General features: G+C 36.2%; 1 protein-coding gene across 4 annotated transcripts in view; it reads right to left on the reverse strand.

Moving 5' to 3' along the window:
- Window positions 1-509: 509 nt before the first annotated feature.
- XPO4 (exportin 4) overlaps window positions 510-24,267 on the reverse strand; it is a 121,857-nt gene continuing 98,099 nt past the window's right edge. For all 4 annotated transcript variants that reach the window (XM_073225046.1, XM_073225197.1, XM_073225130.1 and 1 more), the window contains 10 exons: window positions 20,111-20,270; window positions 19,464-19,633; window positions 18,482-18,656; window positions 15,448-15,741; window positions 14,225-14,405; window positions 10,925-11,043; window positions 9,361-9,491; window positions 8,710-8,827; window positions 8,205-8,297; window positions 510-5,994 (listed from right to left, as the gene is read on the reverse strand). In XM_073225046.1, coding sequence (XP_073081147.1) covers window positions 5,797-5,994; window positions 8,205-8,297; window positions 8,710-8,827; window positions 9,361-9,491; window positions 10,925-11,043; window positions 14,225-14,405; window positions 15,448-15,741; window positions 18,482-18,656; window positions 19,464-19,633; window positions 20,111-20,270 — 1,639 coding nt within the window. In that variant the 3' untranslated portion in view covers window positions 510-5,796. The remainder of the gene's footprint in view (window positions 5,995-8,204; window positions 8,298-8,709; window positions 8,828-9,360; window positions 9,492-10,924; window positions 11,044-14,224; window positions 14,406-15,447; window positions 15,742-18,481; window positions 18,657-19,463; window positions 19,634-20,110; window positions 20,271-24,267) is intronic.

Genomic DNA, 24,267 nt, shown 5'->3' on the forward strand with positions numbered 1-24,267 from the left:
GTACTGTATGGAATTTCTCTGTAGACTTTCTCATTAATTTCATTGAATTTTCCCTTTGCTTCCACTTAATTTTAAAAGAAAGTCAAACTGAACTGCCATCTGAGATTACAAAAGAATGCAAAAGACCCAATCTGGGAATTGTATGTTCAAAAACCAAAAATGTATCATAATCTAATCAATACACCAAAGGTCTTATTCACAAACCATTCAATATAATACAACTATATATTTTTTAGAGAGCAGCATTATTTTAAAGATATCTTCAAAAAAAAAGTCCAGGCTTCATTATTTGCAAACCTTTAAAATCACCTATGGCCCTCTCAAATGATAGGTGGTTAGCCTGTGCCAAAGGTTCTACCCTTATTAATGAAAGAGGAGAAACAAAAACTCACCTCACACTCTACTGAGGCCTCTTAACCTAAGTTGTCCTTACCCACCCTTGTAGTTGAATCATACCTCAATTTAACCTAAGAAATACCATTATAAATCAATGACTATTCAAAGCAAAATGGTGTTCAAAATAAATATATTTCAAAATGCGTTTTCTTTCTTTAAAAAATTAACTTTTCACTATATATGTTTACAAGATTTAAGATTGGGTAAAGGGTGAAAGGTTGTCTAATACACACAGCAAAATGGTCATCCTCCACTTTCCCTGAAAGGCCAAAAGAATGGCCCAAATTACTAAAAATATTATTACATATATGCTCAAATTCAATAATTTAACCAGTAACTCTGAAATTATTTCTAAGACTGTAAGCTGAATGAAAAATAATTATGCTCAATAGCACAGAATATAAACAAAACTTTCTTTTTGAATCCTTGATATTCTATTAGAGTTGGGTATTTTCCCAGAAAGTAATGCAAATCTTTATTTTACTTATACAGATAAGTCTCATGTTTTCTATTTAAAATCATTTTTTATGACTGTGCAGTGTCCCCAGTATCAATCATCCTATGATAGTATAACTAGCACCATTTTAAGAAGTTTCATAAACTAGCTAAATACCCATGAACAAATCACACATGGTCAAAACAAAAATGTAATAAAAAATATTTAGTGAAAGACACATTTTTAACTCCCATTTGTGGATTTAAAAAATACAAATAAAATTTTATCAATTTGATATTCAGCTTGTAACTGGCTCAATACATAGCCTTGATTTCTTAAAGTCATATTGTAGCATGTTTTGAAAAACTAAATGTAACTTTATACCTTCATTAGTAATATTAATAGAGGTAAATATTTAAACAGTATACACATATCTGGGTCTCTTAAAAAACTGAAAAGTCTTCGTGTAAGTTTAAAATTTTAATATTTATAAATTTAAAAAATTTTACACGTGCTGAATGGTAGCAGTGCTAAATAACATTTTGTGACCATTAAACCACAAACTCACTGCATGGAGCTTCTTTCTTATACAGAGAACCAAATCACAATACCAGTATTTGCAATTTGTCATAATTTTATGTGGTAAAAGACACCACATCAGGAAGCCTGGGCTCAACACATTTGAGGTCAGATCCCCATTAGGTACATAGTGCAGATGCAGTATTTAAATTCAGGCTAGGAAAATTAGCTATTAGTACATATCTGATAGCTCCTAATAGCTATGAAGGCTTAGGAATATAGACTGAAAAAGAGAAAAAATCTCTCCACTACTGGGAAGGCCTGAAATAGGTAAAGAGCAAAGGGCAGTGGGTGAGGCGGATAAAGATGATATTTAGCGTGAGCCTCAGGAATCCAATCACCGCAAAGCCATCTCAGAACATTTCAGTCTTTATAGAGATTCATGTATAGAAATAAAGGGGCAGAAACAGATCACTTCATCCATCCTCTTTAAAACTGAATGGATGTCCATTATTAAGTTTATATCTTTACCTGAACCAAATATATTCTTTGGCTAAATATGTCATGGGTTCCCATTATAAAATCAATCAGGAACACTTCACATTTCTTTTATCTAAATTAAAATGTTTAAAGTTCAACTTGAACCATGGTACTTTTAATCAGTAAGAGCTCAAACTAAATTAGACATTTTTTAATTTTAGAAAATCAATTTTTAAGGAATTCTTAAATGCAGTGTTTTCAGAACATAGTTTTTACCAAGTCAAAGAATATCCACTAACATTTTAAAATAATTTAACACATTATTATATGCTCAAATCAGCTATGCTCTTTTGTATAAGAATTTAAGAAAATTATGTTAAAAACTCAAATCCAAATCAACTCCTTATTCTCTGGTTTTAAAAAAAAAACCTAGTTTGTATTGGGATTCCTGCTGCCATAACAGCTAATATTTTCTTTAGAGACCTACAGCTAAGTTAGAAAGGTCTAATGACAAAAAGCTCTAATAAGAGAGGTAGCAAACAGAAGCAAGTAAAATTGTAATAGACAAAAGTATTATTTTCAGGGCCCAACTGACACTGTATACTAGGATACTCAAACTTGAAATCCTTGGAATTGACAGCTAGTATCTTCCAATACTTGAGGATTCATACAATTATTGACAGAAATAGGAAATCTGGGGATATAAGAAATACAAGGACTTGATATTTTCAGTAAAAGAGAAAGTTCAATCAAAGACAGGGGAGTGTTACAAAATGCTAGCTGGGGGGAAATTACAGAGATGCTTGGTTTTGAAATCAAAGTTGTGGGGAGAAAAAAGTAGCTACCATTTCATCTGAACAGAATAACATATATAATTAGATAATGGTTTACAATAATAAAAGTCTTAATTCTTAAAATTAGTTTGAAAAAAATTGTAAGGTTTTTTTTTTTTACATAATAAGTCACACTTTATACCAGACAAAAACTCAGTGCAGTGATATTAACAAGCCCCTGTCTTCCAAACAGATTAACAGACAGCAAGGCAGAAACACCCAAAAACTATGTTGAAAAAGGACACTGTCAAATACTGTCAATTAAGTTAGCTGCCCAGGCAGCCACCCATCTAGAAGGGCCATAAAAACAACCAATCCTTTTAACAAAGCTACAAGAATATAGTACAGGTGCTGTTACATGAATACGAATTGTGAAAGTACAGAGTCCCTAGTGACTGTGCCTCGGGACTCCACAAAGAGATTGTGCCTTGGGAAATGAATAGGTCAAAGAAAATAAAATAAAGAAATAAACTGAAGAGTGAATTGAAAATTAGATGTTAAAGGATACTATATATGAACAACAGGAATTTTATAAAACACAAATTCTAAAATTCAAATACTCAAAAGTGTCACTTTAACATATATAAAACAGGGGCACAAATAATGTTTGTTTTTAAAACTCTTTTGAAAAGTCAGTTTTAATAATGAAAATCAATTTACTAGAATTAAGCCAGTGTTCTTGACATCCACTGTGCCAAGAGCATTAAAACAAAAACCCAAAAAACTGAAAAGCCAATAAACATAGCTAAAGACAAGTGTGGACAAAACAAAAGAAGACACAAACTAAAATACCCAATCAAGCAAACATACACATAAACACCCTGATAAGAGTCTAGCCATTGCAATGAAAGTGGCATCCCCATTACCTAAAAAATCGTGGTGGCTTTTCTTCCCAGTTTGCCACTAATCACCATTCTGGTGTATTTTAAGAATTGTTTGGTCCAATCTGGAGTAAATCCTGTTTTAACTGAAACTGGTCTAATGAATTCTCAGTATTATTAATAATATCTGGGCAAATTTGACAAATACATTTCTGTCTAGATAAAAGATTAAATAGATAGATTTTTATTGACCACAGCATTCCTCTCCTACTCATCTTTATTTTTAACAATAATTTGATCAGAGCTTCGACATAGCCAGGAGGCCTATGCAGGCAGCTGCGTGTGTTGGTGCCCTTTGGCAGAGGGACTGTGCTTATCACATGTTAAGTGTACAGAGCTCACAACTACTGAGGGCACAGGGAAACATCAAACAACAAGAATAATGCCAAACACAGTGATTACCATGGCATGTGACTTCAAGTTCTCTAAAGGGGAAAAAGAAGAAATCTAAAAATAAATGCATTTGTTCAAAGTATTTTTAAAAATACAATATGTATATTTCATGAAGAGTGTGATATTAGTTTTCTCCTAGCAGTCTTTTAAGATATTTTTGCTCCAATGCAGTTGCTTAACGGTGATAAAATTAAGAGAAATGTTCCTCAAAATGTAATGGACCTGGCTTTGCATTCACTCGTGTCTCCTGTCACACGTACAGGTGGGATGTAATTAGATGTCCCAGTTTCATTAATAACTGTTAATAGCATAGATGCTACAAAGTTCTGCACAGCATCATATGTGAAGGTGCACATACTATATGCAATTCAGATATGAACACTACATTGGAAGATAATTTCCCATAAGGTGTCAAGAACACAGCAGCAGGAGAACGCCCAGACCTCAGAAGCAGTTTCAGAGTGCGCTTGCACCAGAATTTTCTGCTACTATGCGGTGTGATTCTGACATTGCAGTGGGCAGTTTCATATGCCTGCAGTTTATAAATCAGCTTTCATTTCCATAATTTAAGCTGGCACACAGAATTAAGGGGAGCATGGCAGCAGTACAAAAATCTGATTAGAAAAATTAAACTACAGGATCTTAAGTCAATTTTTAAATTTCTTAAATTAAATTTACATGGCTCCTGTGAAATGAGAACACCCACTCTAGCATAATTATTGCCCCTAATGCCCCACCGTATAATAGTCCATATGAATCAGTAATTCATATCCCTTTAAACAGTTATTGCTTAAGCAAGCCATTCAGAGTAGATTATTAGCCATGGGCTACGTGGCTGAATAGAAACATACTCAAAAAGTTAGACTACATATGAATGAGCCTTTCATTTCACTCATAAACCCACATAAACACACAATCAAAAGGGCACCAAGTTCATAGCAGCTAACACCCTAAGCCAACTCTGAAGCATCCTTTCTGTATAGTCTTCTTAAAATTAAGGCAATGAAATGGCTACGGTTCCTAAAGTTCTTTTTATGGAACAAATATATATATGTATTTTCCTCCTCAAATTCAGACATCAGAATATAATTAGAGACCTATTATGGGGAAACCTGCAACACCAGGCTGATGTTACACAAAGAGAAGGAGAGCAAGAGCGTGTGCTACAAAGAAGCCAACTGATACCTGGTGTTTTTTCTTCCTGCTGAATCACAAACCTAATCATCAAAGGGAGGAAAAGTTTGAAAGCACAAAACCTATTAGGAGTTTTCAATGTCTTCTGTACTGATTCAAAACTTTTGGGGTGGCAGAGGAGATAAGCTTACTTAAATGAAGAATCTAAGGTCCAACAGAAATTCAGACTGAGGGTCCACAGTTGGGCCTAAGAATCTACCTTTCCCACCAGCAACTCAAATGATGCAGGCAATCTCCAGACAACATTGTGAGAAACACTGCCAAGCACATACCCATTCAATATAAGATAACAACACTTCTAAACTAGTAGTTTAGTAGTAGCTGCTACTAGCCACTTACTGTTTTCATAAAGGGGGAAAAGGCACTGAATATGTATTTCATGGTGCCCATATCTGTTTGCACATATATGGAATTTCATTTTGAAAATTTTACATCACCATTCAAGATCTACAAGACATTTATGATAGATTGTGGCTAACATTAACAGCAGAAGCTGATCCAAAGTTGACCTCTCCTGTTTCACTGCTTTACGTATCAAACTTTCAGGCTCTCCAAAATCCAAAATGGCCAAAGAACTGAAGAACAGGACAAGACTCAAGCCAACTTTCAGCAGTTCAGTGCACTCTGCAGAAAGGGATCTAAATTAAGCATGAAGTTTTGTTATTTATTTTACACAAAGGAGACCACCAACATTTGCCATAAATTCCTCTAAACTCTTTAGAAAAGCCATCTTCTGCTTTCGATCCAGCGTAGGCGGAGTGCTGCTTGCAGTGAGCTTGTTGAAGGCATCTGCTAACCTCTGGTAAATAACTGGGTCTTGTTGACTTGATAGTAATGTTTCAACCAATTCAGAATATTCAGCCTATTGAAGCAATAAAGTATATGTAAGAACATGTATCTTCCTCAAACATCACAACAAATAGATCATATCAGTTACTGGATTATGGGATTCTGAAGGCAGGGTCTGACAACTCTTTTTTTTAATATAAGTATAATTGACATGCAACATATATTAGTTTCAGGTATATACATAATGATTTGATATTTGCATACATTATAAAATGATCATGACAGCTTTTTTAAGAGTTACCACTTACTGAAAGTTTACTATATTCTAGGTACTGTACCAACCTTTTACATTAATAACTCACTTTTTTGTAATAATCCTATGTGGTAGGTACATCTATAAAACTTGTTTTATAGATGAAAGTTCTTATATAAAGTGAGTTAAGTAATATGTTCAAGACCACACTGCCTTTACACAAGAAGCAGGCTATTTGGCTCCAGAATCCATGTAATAACCAACTTTGTTGTGCTGTCTCTTCTGTTTTCAAAGCACATTATTAATATTTATTTTGCATTTTATACATAAACCAAGTCTACAACCTGATTTTGAACAGTTTCCCAGAGGTTTATCTAGACATCTTGTCAACACAGGTCTGAGGATAGCAGACACACAAATATAGACAGGAGTTGTTTGGGAGGGGGCGGCAGAGTGGGAGAGGTGTATTTCAGTCCTTTCAGTTTTACAAAGTGTAGGTAGAACACTTTGAATGACTGGCAAGTGTAGCTCCAAACCAACAATGGACCCAGAGGCTGTAGAGAAGAGAGAGGAGGCGGGAGAGAGGGAGGGAGAGAGAGTGTGTGTGTGTGTGTGTGCATGCACACGCGTGCACGTGGGGTAAAGGGAGACTCAACCGGGGTGGCTTTCCAAGATAGGCTACCTTTAAAAAAACCTGGTCTGCCATTAAATTTCATCAGCTTCGTGGGATATCATTATAGACCAAAATGGTGGAACCAAATGTTAATTGTATTTGGAAAAGAAGAGTAAGGCACATACCCCACCCACAGGCACGGAGCCACAGTGGCTGCCCTAACTGCCCTATCCTAGGGATGGGTCTGCTCACAGAAGGGCAAGAATAAATGCAAATCATTTCCCTATTCAAAAGAAATGGTGATGCCTCTGGGGCCATCAAGATACCATACTAACCAATCCCAAATCCCTGTTCTCTTTTCTACATGTAAATATGTCCTTTAAAAAAGGCAATCACAATGTAATGGCTTATATATATACATGGGGACAAGAAGCCTATCTGCCTAGTAAGCAACAAGAAGTCAAATGACAGAGAAAGGCCATAGGCCGGAGATGGGCACCATCTGCAGAAAGTACCATCTACAGCAGAGAGCAAGAACTGAAGTCCCAGAGCACCTTTGGCTCTGGGTGCAATGGTAGAGGAAGTCTGAAGAAAGGAAGTCTTTAAGTGGTACGGAAGACCTCAAAATCCTATCTTTTTTAAAAAGGGAAATGAAATTGAACCCTGAGTGCCAGTTATAGCAAATGGTATGGTCTCTATATTTAAAAACAAAATGCCAAAGCTTCTCTAGCCCATCAGTCAGTCATGCTGGGATGTATGCATGTACTTGGGGTGGGGGCCAAGAGGCAGGTGTTGGTAAGCTAGGCAGCTGATGATCCAATATGGTTCTTCCCATCCACTCGATGAAGACCTGACTCTATTGGAATAGGGAAGGGAGACACGGGAGCTAGCATAACTTTTCTTCTGTTACATTAATGCCAAACAGTGAGTGCTTCATCATTTTTATAAGGCTCTCCAAAACAAAATGAAGTAACACCTGCTTTCCATACTGTTTGTTAAGTGAAGTAATGCACTGTTTTCATGCTTTCTGAAGGCAGATTCCTCTGAATCAGTCTTAATTTATCCTGCTGCTTACAAAATTGTGAGTTCCTCAAAGCCAGAAACCATGTCTCTATTATTCTTTTATGCCTGATTACTGGTTTCCAGCACAGTTGTTTAAGGACAAGCTTTCGGGCAGTCATCAATGCAGTGAAGAAGGGAAAATAAATGCTTATCCACTAATACCTTGTCAGATAAACACAAAATTGAAAATCAGAGCTAATGAGGAAGTGAAGAAATATGGCCTCCCTGAAAATAGAACTGAAGTGCTGAGTCACAGATTCTCTAGGAACTGGAAGTATTAATAGCCCATCATCTGTCTGAACAATTTCTTTGCTAAACATGAGAAGGATCCTGTGAAAAGATGTGTGTCCAGTACCTGATGCAAGCACACCAATGTGTAGAAAGCTTCACCAGCTGCAGTGGTCATCTCTGTGTTGTGCTTTTGCAAGACCAGCATATCAAAAACCAGCTGAAAGTATACAATAAAACCCCTAAATATATGATGATCATATAACCCTCCCCTCCCCTTTCCAAAACAAAGAGAGGTGGTAGTTATTACTAAATATATCTAAAAATTAAAGAAAACAGTTTTTTAAAAAGTCGATAGATAACATACAGATGTTATTACTTGCTGTGATAGTATGAAATAATCAAATTATCAAATTCCCCATTATTTACCATATCAATTTTTAAGAACACAAAATAAAAGTGGAGAAAAATGTGTCCAGGAAGTTGATCTCCAGAAACCACAGTGAGCAGAACGTATTTATTTCCACCTCTGTGAAAGAAGTAACCATATCCTCATTTGAATGAACATTTATGTACACTAACTGTACTTATCAAAGCAGATGATTTTACAACAGGCCACCCAAACATCTTACCTTAAGAAAGTGCCGTGTTGCTAAAAAAAGTGGTGAATCTGTTTCTTGTGCTTTTGCACACTGTTCAGCTAATGGTGTCAAAGCTTCCAGGCAAAGCTGGCAGACCTCTGAACTCATTCTGATCATGAAGGTCAAAGAACAAACTAGAGTAGACATACTTACAAAAGATAAAAAAATTATAGCTATTATCAAATGGAAGTGAATAAAGAGATGGAAAAGAATAAAGATAAGTGAGTATATTGGTGTGCAATACATATTTACTGAGTTATGTGAGAAAAGATTCCCAATGTTTTTGAGATGATTGGGGTCTGGAACTGGAGATTCCTGGCATGTTTCTGAATATAATGCAAACAACTGATAAAAGTCCTGGTGCTCAGATCAGAGACTCAGCAACAGTATATGACAGACTACCTGGGTTCCTTATGAGAGTGACTTTGGGACCAGCGGCCGAGCACCCCTGCATCTGTGAAAGGACAGGATGAGGAGGCGAACCGAATGACAGAAACAGAATGGAGGCAGTTATACAGATGACTGCTCTTTTATATAAAACTGAACCACAAAGAAAAAATAAAAGTAAAAATTTTAAAAACTTTTCTTCATGTAAGATCTTTTCCCCCAAGTGTCAAATAATGACATTTATTTAAAGGATACGATGTCATTCCTAGTTCAAGTGAGTACATCAGGCTCTTAAAGAGGTCTTCAGGAAGCTGTGGTATTTTTTCAGGAAAAATCTCACAGATAAATGTGATTAATTTGTAGTACTGATTACAAAGGGTTGGAAACTGAAAAAGAAATTTAAAATTTTAGATACATAGTGGTATCTTTTATTTCCATTAATAACCAACAAATTTGTAAGTAAAATGATTTCTTTAAAACACATACATGATATAGAAAACAGGAGACATAGAAGATCTAATTAATTACAAAAATAAGTTATAATAAAGGGAATATTTTTTAGTGACTACTGTGAAATTAACACATCATAAAACCAATTATCTTCTGAATAGTTAATAAAAGCTACAGCCAATTTCAGGTATTGTTTACCTTGAAAAAGTAAACAAAGCAGCCGAATCTCAAATTATTAAATGACTTGTAAATAAAACCCTTTAGCAAATGTGTTTATTTGCATTCAAACATGTTGGAAAAATACAAGAAGGTGATACAAGTTGTTAAGATTATGCACAGAACTGAGTATTCAGTCCTTCACACTTCCAAAATCAATTTTCTGGTTGGACAGTCCTAGAGAACTTAAGTGGAAGTAGTAATCTACAGTTTAACCTTAAAAAAAAAACACAATTGAATGTTTAATGGTTTGATGAAAACAAAACCCCGAAAACCCTTAGAAGCAAAGCAATACAGAGAGTTTAATACTAAACTTCCCCACCCTATTGAGTGCTTGGATCAAGGTCATTAGAACCCTTACCAACAGAGCAATTCCTCCAGGACAGCAGCATCTGGTTACATGCCACTATGCTGGGGATCTAACAGCACTCCTACACTCAACCTCCAAAGGCTTCTCTATCTCCACTTTCTACTACCACTTTCCCTCTCCCACACCATCTTGTGCATGCATACTTACATGCGTACATGTGTGCATATGTGCGTGTACACACCTCTCTCCCCCTCTCCATTCATGTCTCTGTCACCACCCTTATACCCCTAGGACGAGTCATGAGAAGAGGCTCCCCTCCTCTACGGAACTTGGCAGGGGAAGGGCAGCCTCACCACCACTACACTCTCAATATCGACTGCTGAAACCAAGGTACAATCTAGCCAGAATGTACAAAAATTTAAAAACTGTGTTAGTCTTGCTTTCTTACCATTCCATTTCTACATAGAGTGGCATGGAAAATGCATTCCACTGCTCACTCCCTCAACCTGAGAGTGGTGTTCAGAAAGTAAGAGGAATACACCTCAACAGATAACCTATTTGCTTAGTGACAAGTGATGAGGGAATCAAAACTACTAACATGAGAACTCAGTTTCCAAAAAAAAACCCCAGTTTTTTTTGTTATCAGTGAACACAGGACTCTGGTGCCTTGAGCTGCATGCACAATGTGAATGACAGAACAGTACTGCACATGTTTTATTTTCATGTATACTTAATAGGTAAGCAGGTACTTATGGCTTGTTAACTAAATCAGAGGTAGATTCTTGTCTAAAATATCATTAAACTTTGACAGCTTTAATGTTCATATTCACTTTCTTCAATTACCTTCAGAAGATCCTGTGACATCAAGGGCAGAATTAGGTTTACTCCATATAAAACAACATCAGCTGCTGACACAGATCTGTTTGCTGCTTGCCCTGGCTCATGTCCTCTAAACACTTCATCTATTAAAATAAAAATAGTACAGTCTGTAGTTGTAACATCAATGAAGCTACAAAGTTGGATATATTCTACCCTCAAGAAAATGAAAATAGACTCAAGTCCCTAAGCCAAAATCAACCTATGAGTAGACAGTTAAGACACCTGGTTAAGTCTTGCCCTGGGTCACCTTTTGTATTTTATGTTGTGGGTAGATATTTGTATGTAGCTGATGTAGATATTTTGTGGTTACATTATTCTTCTACAATGATGAAAGTAAAACTAATGCTTTATTAATGTTTTGAAAAGTAAAATCTACTCCACTGACATACTAGTTATGCTATAAGTTATATAATTTCCACATTAATATTTATTTTATCTCTTAGGTGTGTGGAATTTTTCCAAAAGGAAAAAGAATGGGGGAAATAAAGAAAATGTTATATAAAAAAGAAAGTTTTTTTTAAAAAAGCTACCAATATGACAAAGGGTTATTATCCTTAATTTTAATCATAAAGAATGCATATAAATTAATAAGAATTCTAAGACCTAAATAGTAAGTGGGCAAAATCCATAAACAAACATCTTGCAAAACCATCAACCCAATGAAAAACAATTCATTCTAATCATTTACTAACCAATGCAAATTTTTAAAAGATACTATTTCTGATTCACTAAATTAAAAATGTCTTTTAAATAATAATATTTAAATGCTGGTTACAATATACTGTGACAATTATCCTCAAAAGTAATACATTAAGAGCTTTTTGAGCATTATAAAAATATTAAGGATATAATTAGAAATTCAGATGGGGATTCAGTCACAGAAACGGATCACTGCCATCACTATTTACTAACTGCAAAATTGTAAATGTTTCACATGTCCAATAATAGGGAAACAGGTTAAATTCCAAAAGTGGAATATCATGCAGCCATCAGAGTTATGAAAAATTTCAATGACAAAGAAAAAGAGTAACAATATGAGTGGAAAAGGCAGAATATACAATTATATTCAGACTATTATCATAAAGAAAACAGTACAAAATAGCCAAAAGCGATATTACCAAAATGCAATTTATAGTTGACTCTAGAGCATGTCAAAATATGGGTGACTTTTCTGTCTCTGTATTTGAAAAATTTTCTACTAAGAGCATATTTACTTTTTAACAAGAAAAAAAAAAAGATAATATGGGGTTATAAAAAAAGAGCCACTTTTTCAGCCTAATTCTGAACTTCTCCCCAGGAGTCTCAGTTCCAGGTGGGAAAATCCCACTTTCCAAAGCCAAGCACTGGTGTACCTGGTTTCTACAACAGCAAGCCTGCTCCGGAGCCACGGCGGCGGCGAGCTCCCCCGCTGGAGCCCCACCCCCCGACACTGCTGTTCTCTGTTCCAACCAGCCGGGCCCTCGGGGCGTGGGCTGCCCCGCTCAGGGCTGTTAGCGGGAAGCAGCACTCTAGCCACAGGCTCTGCTAAGGATTCAAGAATGAAGTGCAGAGGCCCATTTCAATCATGCTTTTACCAGCTTTCCTATTTTACTTACTCATCATACCTAATGTATTTTGTATTTTACCTCACCTATTATCTATTATCTTTATTCCATTTTAAAAATAATTACCTAAAATATTACCTTCCTTTTTTACCATCTACTTTATCAGCGAATGCTGTTTATCATTTTTTTAAATTGTCTTCAAACTTTCAACCGTATCTCACTTATATTTTATTCTTTTTACCCTTATTGGGTACTTTCAATCATGGGCATTTTAGCCTCAATTTCTTTTCTTAATGTTTTATTATGATTTGAATCTTTTATTTTTTAATCTTTTTTTTTTATTTTGAAGCCCTCCCCCTTGTAACTTTATTGTTTGCACTACAATTTGTTCATAGAATGGCAGACAGAAGGAAATGCAGCTTGCACCATAAACCTGGGGGACTGGGAAGAGCTTCTCTCTGCTCCAAGTGCCTTTATAGCCCTCCCATCCTTTTCCATCTTAGTTCCTCCCTCCGAGTCGGATTCCTCAGAGGGCAGGACTCTCAACCAGGGTCCTTACAGTGCCGGCAAGTCTACAGAAGAGTTTCCAAGAGTTCACAAATCAACTAGTATGTCGGTGAAACTCTACAGGTTGGTGTGCCACACACTTTACAAGGGGCGGGGGCTAAGTAACTCCTTCAGATTTTAAAGGCACAAGTGATCTAGAAAAGGTTAAGAACTCCTGGGCTAGGAAGCACTGACGTGAGGAATTAGGAATGACAGTTGAGAGGCTGGGTCTAGAACCAGAGCGGCAGCCGAGGTTTTGGTATACAAGGAATTCACTGAGGGACAGTGCAGGACAGTGCCTTCCAAACCATTAACTGCAAGGGAGAGTGGACCTTCTAGACAGTGAAAAACACTGTTGTTCAGCAAATAAGGAAATGGAATCAATAAGGGAAACAGAGAAAGAACAATCTCAAGTACTGGAATTAATGAGTAAAGTGGGCTGTTACGGCACCAAGTTAGAAAGAGAATCTTAGAAAGAAGAAGTCATAGGTGTCCACTACCCACGTGTCTGCACAACATATGAAAGGAGAGGCTACACAGGATTCCTTTTTCTCTTGAAAAACAAGACCTCTTTTGCCTTAAGGCAAAGTTGGCAATGGGTTAAGATGGAAGTAAAAGTGCACAAATAAATAGATGTCAATTACTAATAAAGTTCTCACCTGTCATAACAACTTCAACTGACTGGTTGCCAGGCATAATACTAGGCACCAAAGATATTTACAGCTAATCCTTAAAACATTTTGAAAGGCATTTTTATCATACCCACTTTAAGAGTAAAGGCTCAGGAAGGCTAACTGACTTCTCCAAGATCATGTTGTTGGTGAGCGACTAGGCCAGGTCTTCAAAGTGCGGCCTGTCCAAGCGACATGACTACTCTACTTCCCCATCTATACAATGAGTGTAACAACATCTCACCTATTCTTCATGCTGTTGTGATAAGAACAGTGCTTGGCATTTGTAAGACCTAACAAATGGAAGATACGGTTACTATTATTCCATTAAGAGAAAAGCCAAGCAGGAAGGGCTGTTGGTCCAACCCTCCCTTCAACCAAAGAGACTGACTTTTCATCTACTTTGTAGATTGAACTTCCTCATAGGATTTCACTTACTGAAACATTCCTTTGCTTTAATAAAAACAGTAATAAAATTTAAAAATCATTAGAGTACACCTTACCTGTATCACTAAAATCTATGAATTCTTTTGATAGAAGATTAGTAAGAAGTTCCATAATGAGAAGCAGGTCTTGGTATTGCTCCTCCTCTGCTGTAACATCTATTCTTTGCCGCCCCAAATTATTCTTAGAATATACTTGCAACAAAGTAAGGCAGGCTTCATATAAATTCATAGCTTTGGACTGGGAAAAAGCATGCATAGATTACTGGTAGAACCCAGTTGGGAAACAAATGTAAGTATTAAAGAAACTTTAAATATAATCTAATAAATTTACCCTGAATTAGAAGAGTAGCTCTAATATTTGTTTTGAACTACTGTAAAACATTAACACAAATGAAAAAGCATGTATTAAGAGTACAGTCATGTTTAAAATATTAGCAATTATCTAACAATACAATCTGACATACAGTTTTTTTATTCATTTGATAATGCATACTAGAAAAACAAGATTTTGGCAAAAGAACTGCTTTTCTTCTGCTGTTCAACGTCCTGGAAAATGTTATTTTAAGATTTAAAATTGTTCAATTTGCAAAAGCAGAGTACGAAACAGTAGCCTGAAACATTAGAATAAACAGTATTGGCCTGTCCTCTTAGTAATGCATCTGTGAATATGCTGATAATGTTTACAAAATAGAATCTTACTTTCAGTGCGTTCCTTTGATCTAACAACAAAAAAATTACAAACCAGGAACCCATATAAATGGTTTGGAACAGAATTATGCTAATCTGCTAACAAATATAAATATATTCCTTTAAGGCTGTTTTAAAACAGCTTTCTAGATAATTTACAATGAGACAAGAAACACAGGTTTGCTTACTGAGTTTAAAAGAATTTAGTGTGTCTAAACACTCATCTAATTTACAAAACAAAGATACAAATTGCTGTTTAAAATTTTAAGCCTTCAGGCTCTAACCACAGCAAAATTGGCTACCATAATCCATTTGTTTTATCAAATATTACTCATTTGAATAAGTCTGACTGAATAACATGTAAGTCCAAAGAAATTACTGATTAATGATATATTTATAGGGCATGAATTTATATTCATTCAATATGCCTTTCTCTGAATTCTGTGTCTTGAAAAGACTTTTTGAAACACCTTGTGGAGGCATAAAAAGATTACTTCAGATAATATTCATTAAATTTGATGTAAAGTATCCATTATTTTGTTATAGCTTTAGGGAATTTTAATCCTAAAGGGATAAAATTAGACAGTATTTACCTCTCCAAGATAGCATATCTGTTTATGTGCAACTTCAACAAAAACTTCTATTATAAGATTGACAGTCTCTGGGGTATTTTTGTAAACTTCCATCAATCCAATGCAGTTGGTAAGGAAGTCCATTAAGAAATTAAAAAGGATTGCTACATTGTCAATTTGGGTAGCCTCTGCAATGCCACACAGGGCCTCCAGCGTGGCCGTGATTTCCTGTTTGACCTCCTCCTGCTGACACATCTGCTGGAAGTTCTCTTGATTTATCACTCTTAAGAACCGCTGCTGCAGTGGCTGAAGAACCTATAGAAACACAGCATGAATTTCCAAAAGCTTGATTCACATGCTTTATTTAGTTCTTCAACTTTATTTCCTCAACGTAGATTCATTCACTTTCCAAAATATTTCTAACTAGAGGGTGGTAAAAGCACAGAAAATAAAAAATATCTGAACCATATGTTACATTCCCCATTTTGAGGGCCATAATACTTTCTGGCATATGTAAAGAAATAACACACAGTACATGAAAAGATGTTAAACATCATTAGTCATAAGGGAAACATGAATCAAAACCACAGGTGTAACACATCACACCTGTTAGACTGGCCATCATCAAAAAGACAAGAGAGAACAAATGCTGGTGATGATGTGGAGGAATGGGAACCCTTGTGCACTGCTGCTGGGACTGTGAACTGGTGCAGTCACTACAGAAAACAGTATGGAGGGTCCTCAGAGAAAAAGTACCATAAATACTTCTGGAATATATCCAACTGAAATGAAAACATGAGCTCAAAAAGATACCTTCACCCCCATGTTCACAGCAGCATTATTTACAATGGTCAAGACAGGGAAGCAATCTAAGTGTGGTAGATGGATAAAGGATGGATGAATGGATAAAGAAACTGGTATGTATGTGTGTATATACCCATTGGAATACTATTTAGTCATTAAAATAGGATATCCTGCCATTTTCAAAAACATGCATGGACCTGGAGGGACCTAATGGATCTGAACTAAGTCAGAGGAAAACAATACTGTATGATCTCACTTATATGAGGAATCTAAAAACAAAACAAACAAAAAAAACCAAACTCATAGAAAAATATTTGTAGTTACCCAGAAGCAGGGGATTGGGGGTGGGGAAAATGGAAGAGGTGGTCAAAGGTACAAACTTCCAGTTATGAGATAAATTAGTACTAGGGATGTAATGTATAACATGACTATAGTTAACACTGCTGTATGGTATAAATGAAGGTTAAGAGAGTGAATCTGAAGAGCTGTCATCATTATGGAAAAAATTTTTTTTCTTTTCCTTTTTATTGTAACTATGAGATGATGGATGCTAACTAAGTTTACTGTGGTAATTGTTTCTCAATATATGTAAGTCAAGCCATTATGCTATATGCCTTAAACTTATACAATGATGTGTGTCAATTAAATCTCAATAAAACTGGAAAAAAGAAAATCATTATTTATGGAAAAGCATGTAAGTGCATGCTATCCCTTAAGTCATTTAGGATCCAAAGGAAAAGAAAAGAAAGAAAGAAAGAACACACAAATCCCAGAGCACAGCTTCCTCAATGCCATTCACGGAATTCTGCCACTATCCTCATCTCTTTCCAATTGATTCCAAAGAAAAAGAAATTAGGCCTCCACAGTAGGGATTATTGAAAAACTTTTTTCTGTTAAGGGCCACAGAGTAAATATTTTTTTGTAGGACATACCCTCTGGCCCAACTACTCAATTACAATTGCACCGTAATACAGAAGCAGCCAAAAGACGTGACACAAACAATTTAACATGATCATGTTTCACTAAAACTTTATTTATAAAAACAAACAGCAGGTCAGATTTGGTCTGTGGGCTGCATTTTGTCAATCTCTACAAAATTCAGCCCAACACAAAGCGTGCCTGTTTTTTTCCTTTCCAAATCCTTTTGGCATAGAACATAACTGCAGCTCCTCAGTCCCGCTCTGGATATAAGTAAATGTGCATATTCAGGAAGACAATTATCTTAATTCTATTTAAAGCTGTACATAGAAAAACTAGAAATACATGGTCAGCTTGGTTTTCCTTCTGGTCTGAAGTATCAGATGACTAACTAATTCTGTTACCATGTGCCTCTTTTCAGACATTAACAGTACTCCAGTCACCAGGACTACAGTCTGGACACCAACATAACTGATAAAATGTTGTTTCCCAATTTAAAGCTTATGTAAGGCAATGTGTCCCAAGAGGCTATTATGCGCTGAATGATGTCCTTTTATGTTGAAGACTAAACCCCTAGTACCTCAGAACATAGCTTTGTTTGGGAATAGGATTGTTTCACATGTAACTAGCAAATTAAGATGAGGTCAGTAGGGTAGGACCCTAATCCAGTATGAGTGGTGTCTTCATAAAAAGGAGAAGTGTGGACACAGACATACACACATGGAGAATGTCATGTGAAGATGAAGGCAGAGATCAGGGTGCTGGTTAAGCCAAGGAACACCACAGATGCCAGCAAACCCCTAGAATCCTGGGGAGCACCTGGGATAGACCCGCCCTCCCAGCCTCCAGCAGGAACCAGCCTGGCAATGCCATGATCGCAGCAGGCTTTTAGCCTGTAGAACTGTAAGACAATAAATTTCTGTTGTTTCAGTCATTAAGTTTGTGTTATTCTGTCCTAGCATCCCTAGTAAACTAACCTAGTAATACAAAGTGGTTAATTTGCGTGTCCTTGTTCAAGACAAAGGAACAAATCATTGATTCTTAATGAGGAATTAACATACCAGTTCAGGTTCTAATTTACATTGGGCAAAATGTGCTTAAACTTCGGAACACTTGATAATATTCAATGTCATCACATACGCAGACAAGTACAAATCATAAGATGATGTTTGTAAAATAATAAGCTTCAACTTAACTCATTAGGAAGGAAAAATATCAGAAAAGCTGTGACTGAAATGTTGCTGTCTCCACAGATAATTTTCATAGCAACATATAGATAAAACAACTATGGGGTTACACAAGAGGGTACAACCAAAGTAAGGGGAACTGTTACCTCTGTCCAATACTGCTGTTTGGTTTCTGTGTCCATATGTGCAAAACCTCCCAAGACAAGAGCCTTCATAAGCGTCCTTTGCACAGGACTTGACAAGAAATTCAGAGGAGGGCTTCGACTTGCAAACTGCTTTGCTAAATTCCACCAGTTCTCACACTGAATTACTAAGTTTGCCCTACAGGTAAAAATAAAAAAATGTAAAATGTATTACTTCCATTTTATGTATACTAAGTAAACAAAAATGGAAGGTAATTGCACTTAATTTTTAAAGTAAACTTTGGAGTCATACAAGCTTGCATTTAAATCCCATTAGTAGTTTGACAATGTAAAATTTATTTAATCTCTCTTAATTATCAGTTTCCTGATCTGCAAAATAGGTAAAACAATAGTATTAACAGTCCTAAATCTCATAGCTGAGACTGATGTGATGATTAAAGGAGATACTATATAAGAAATGCTTAGAACAGTACCCAGTCAATCATAGGAATTCAAAAACTAGCAGCCAATGACAAAAGTATTAAGAATATGTTCCTATGGAGTAAGAAAAATGAAAACATTTACAGCATTTGTTGTAGCAAGCACTAAAAATTTACTCTGCAAAATTAAGTTTAATTATTATTGAATTACCAGTTTTTCTCACCTTTAAAATGGAATAATATTAATAGGATACCTGAAAAAAATCAAATGAGACTTTATTTCTATATTAACGTGTCTTAAAAACTATAAATTACTAAATTAAACATGTTACTCCAACGATTCTTTGATAAGATGCTCAATGCTTGAATAGTCAATGCAACCCTTAAGTCTAACATGGGAAAGTCCTATTTGCATTTGTAACAATAATGTATTGTTTTTTAAAACGTACTGCTCCAAAAATGCAGGGTCTATTTGGACCTGAGGACCATTAACTGCCTCTTGCAAAGATACACTAATAAGCAAACTGAAGTCACTCACACAGAGTGGCCTCTTCCAATCAGCTTACCTTTCTCTTCTTTCCACCAAAGTGACAAGGAGCTGCACAGTGTCATTTGCAAGGTCCTGCTCACTGCTCCACACTGAGAGGTTACTGATGACTTTTTGTAGGAGGTAGCCAATAATCCACTGAGAACCCTCTGTATCTGCTCCAAATGCTGTACTGAATGGTAGACTTATCTTAAGAGAGAAGACAAATTTTTTAAGATGAGAAAGAAATCAGATGAAAAAAAGTCTACAGAAAAATCAAAACGAAATTAGCATCTAAGTCTGAAGTACTCCTTACTTTACATCAATTTTATAAATGTATCCATTTCTGTGTGTCAAAAAATCATATTATTTCCAAAGTGGTTTTCCTGTTGGCTTTAATTATTCTCATATTAACACATTAACATGATATTTACATCAAATACAAAAAGTATAAACTAATCCATTTCCAAATAGTAATCTGTAACTTAATATTAGTTTCAATAAACTGAATCAAATAATGTGCCCTAAGAAGTCTTTAAAACAGCAATGCCATTCATACAGTTCTCTTCAATGTGGAAAACATTCAGCTCTTAGTTACATTTTGATGAGAAAATCACCAAGTAAATGTTCTCCTTTCTATAACTGCCATCATCATAAAACCAAAGTTAAACAGTTTTACATTCTGACCTGATCATATAGTTTCTCATCCACCAGGAGATAAGTCTTTGCCCAGCGTTTTAGAAACCAAACAATATCTTTGCCCATTTGAGGGCTTAGTAGGTGAGTGAGATCTGCTCTTATCGCCCGGGATTCAACTTCTGAAACTCTTAGAACAGCAGATAACAGCCTGTAGGTATAAAAAACAAGTCACTTATTCTTTTTATCAATTTATTGCTTGTCTAACTGTATTTTTTTCTTAAAAATCCTTTTTTGTTTCTCAACTCTCTGGATTTAGGCCAGGCTGTACTTAACATTTTCCTCAGTGGAGTTATAGATAAATGCTCCATTTTGTCGCTGACCTTTCGGGAAGCAGGACGTAGGACAAAGGGAGGAGAGTCGCGGCTACAGACACCCTTCTGCTGAAGTTGTAAGTGCGTGTGCAAATCTCGGCATTACTGTCTGAAGAGATTTTTCACATTGAAAATGGAGAAACACATAAAATTAACTGTTGAGAGCATATGCTAAAGTCTTCAGCATTTACTTAAGCTCCATCACTACTTATGCTCCCGTAGTTAGCACTGTTTATTTTACGGTGTAGTTTCTGGGAACTGACTTAACTAGAAGATCCTGAATATTGAGTCTTCCCTCTAAATCTGAAGGTCCTATTTATTTCCTAACAAACTTGTTCCTTAATGGCATTTTAAAATAAACATTTTGCTAGAAAAATTACCTATGTAAGTGAGCATGTTGTCTTTCCTACATGACATAATTCATAAGGCTGCGGTATTAACAATAGTACAAAAGTCTGGGGTTGGGAGTAGGGGAGCATATAATCAGAAGAGATATATACGAGACCTGACTTGAGCTAACAGGCAAAGCAGCCAAGGATGTAACTGACAGAGGCCCTTAAACACCATTTTATGACCATCAGTGCCAACGCGGGGATTCTAATCACGTAAGTCTGGCTTCTGCTACTTTCCTCACTGCCCTCAAGGTAACCGAAATTATCTACTTGTAACAGTACCTATGGACGTATTTCAGTTCTCTAAGTAACTGGACGCCTCAGAAGGACTAGACACTGCTAACGTCTCTGCCCAGGTGAGCTCATCTCTTCCCTTGAACTGTACTTCCTGTATTTCCCCTCATCTGTTTGCTTACTCCGTTTTTATTTGCTTACCCTCCTCTTCCTCTGACTATCTTCTTTAAATCAAGTAGTTTTTCAGGTTCTTTTCTTTTTTTCACTGTATACATACTGTCTATACTACGACTGCTCAAGCTTTTAAAAACTATTTTAGGGTGTATGGGAACAAAAAACCGCAAAGACTTCACAATACATTTAAGTTGTATCAATTTTCCCTATAAGAGTAAATAGCTTTAAATGATAAAATGTGCAGTCTAACAATTTGAAATAGTTACAGTAACCATTTAAATTTATGCACTAGAATATAATTATCAGTGTTTGGATACCTACCATAATCCATTTGAAAAAAAAGTTTCTTTAACAGTTGGAAACTTTATACTGTTTATTTTTCTCCTTAAATTTTTATTTCAATTTCCCCACAGGATATTAAATACAATTTTATATAATAAATTTATAATATAATTATACTCATTTTACTGATCACACCATATACATCTCTGAAACAAATATGTTGAGATATTAAAATATTTTTAAAATTTCTAATGATCATAAGACTGCAAGTGTTAAAAAATGGCTTTTGGATTGAGTTATTGTTGCAATGTTTGTTAGTACACAACAGAGCAAAATATAACATAATTTAAATAAATAATTAATAAAAATCAAATCTTATGCATATCTAAATGAGATTAATGTAACAGGGTTTTGTGTTCCAAATTAGTTCACACATCTATGAAAAAACACCACTGCCAAACACCAATGAGAGAGTTGGAACATAATTTGATTCCTGTTACTCATTCTAATAGCTGAGAAAAACTCATTCACACAGCACTAAGAAAACTCATTCACATAAATAAATGGAAGAAGACATTTTTGTAATAGCTGGGTCCCTCAATGATTCAAACATCTTCCAAGTTATAGTATGCCAAAAATCACTTGGATCTACCACCAAAAATGATTTTTAGTAATCTGCCGGCAATTTGATTAGGTCTCTCCTCAACGTTATTTAATGTAAAGGACTGAAATCCTCCTGACTTGTAAAATTACTGGTCTCCATTACTCAGCCATTCCGTCCCAGTGCCACACTACTGGGAACTGTTCCTCTATTTGGCACTCGCAGGTTTTCACACACCTGCCAGTCCGTCACAGTCAGATGTGGAACAGAGAGAGCTCTTTCGGCCTTTCTCTTGTGAACATGGGAGCAAGGTAAAGGGAGAGGACACAGGCAGTTCTCAGGCCAGGCAATCCAAGGACCTCCTTGGAACCTTCTTCAATCCCTCCTCTCCCTCCCCACCTGCTCAATCACCAGCAGGTCCTGCAGAGCTCCCTCTGAAACACCTCACGTGTCCACTGCTTCCTCCATCTCCCTAATGAGAATGCTGCCCGACCTGCCTGCCATCCTTTCCACCTATCTACTTCGCTCAGTGATTTCATCAGTTCCTGCCCTATTCCCAATCCTTTTCGCTTATCTTTACTTCTACCGCATTAGTCCAATCCACAGTGCCTGCCCCAACTTCTCCCCTTCGTGTTTACACATGAGCCATACCAAACTCCCTCCTGCTTTTAAGCCACATTCTCACTTCCAGCCTTTGCCTATGCTATTGTATCTGCCTGGAATACTCTCTGCCTTACTCTGTACATTGCAAACTCTTATTCATCCCTCAAGTCTCAGTTTAAATGCCATTTCTTCCAAGAAGCCCCTCCTTTGGTCCTGCTCTGCCAACAGGGTTGGGGAACCCAGGTGCTCCTATACCACTCCTCGCCCACCTCTCCTGCATCCTCAGATTCAGGCACACACGGCAGCTGAAGAAACAACTGATGAAGACATCAACATAATTTTTTAAATTGCTGATATCCCAACATCAATTTCTCAATCCTACTTCAATTTTTAAGCATGCTATCTAAACATATTTTATATTTTAGAAACTAGTTTCCCACACTTTCCAAATTAAGCTTGGATTACCTTTGCATTTGACAGGCCAAAAGTCAGCACAATGAGTCCAACAGTGCTTTGCTTACATCTCACGTCTACTATTATCACTCTCGTTGGGACCACCATCAGCTTTCAAATTACTATGGTTAGCCTCTTAACTGTTCTACCTGCTTCCATCTTTGCCTCAGACAGCTTATTCTCAGTGTAGCAGAATAGTTTTTTAACATATTACTCTTTTGCTCAAAACCCTACAATAGCACCCCACTTTATTCAGAGTATAAGCCAAAGAAAGATATCACAAAAAGCTAAAGACTTATCTGATTTCCCTTTTACTGGAATGTTCTTCCCCCAGGCTTTCATGGCCTCCCTTATCAACCTCAAGACTTTGTTCGCAGGTTACCTTATAAATAAAGCCCACACTGATCACATTATTAAACTGACAACCCCTGAAGTCTGCGCTCCTATTCCCTCACCCTGCTCAGTTTCTCACCCACGGCACTTATGGTTTTTTCTAACATACTGTATAATTTACTTATTTATTATCTTTCCCCTACAAGGAGCTTGAAACGGGGAGCAATTTCTGTCTGTATTCTTCACATCTGTAACCCAAATGCCTACAACAATACCTGATACATAGTAGGTACTCAATAATTTTTTGCCAAATGATAATTTCTTCAAGAAATGTGAACTACTTTTTTGGTCAATGAAGGAATGTTTCTCAGCCAAATATTATTCAATTTCACATGAGTTCTTTGGACTTAAAAAAAGGGGTGGGGAGGGCGGCCACTGTTGTCATCCCACCTCCCTCCATAGTCTGTGCTTTCAGATACCAAAATGGTTTTTGCTCCCACATTGATACCTGGGACTGGCAAAAACTGAAAATACAAGGAAAGCATTCCTGATGGTACTGCCCAGGCAAGAAATATGACAAAGAATATTCCATGACAGCACCCTGAAATGAGCTGCCTTTAAAATGAACATTCACCATGAATCAAAACAAAGCAAAAGCAATGATTTCCACACACTTCACCTAAATGCCTATAGTAATCCCAAAAGGAAGAGAGAAAACTTTTTCAATAGAGTGCTGATATTTCATTTCAAACAAGAGAATGC

The sequence above is a fragment of the Manis javanica genome, chromosome 1, assembly GCF_040802235.1.
Source record: "Manis javanica isolate MJ-LG chromosome 1, MJ_LKY, whole genome shotgun sequence".
Classification (NCBI taxonomy): Eukaryota; Metazoa; Chordata; class Mammalia; order Pholidota; family Manidae; genus Manis; species Manis javanica.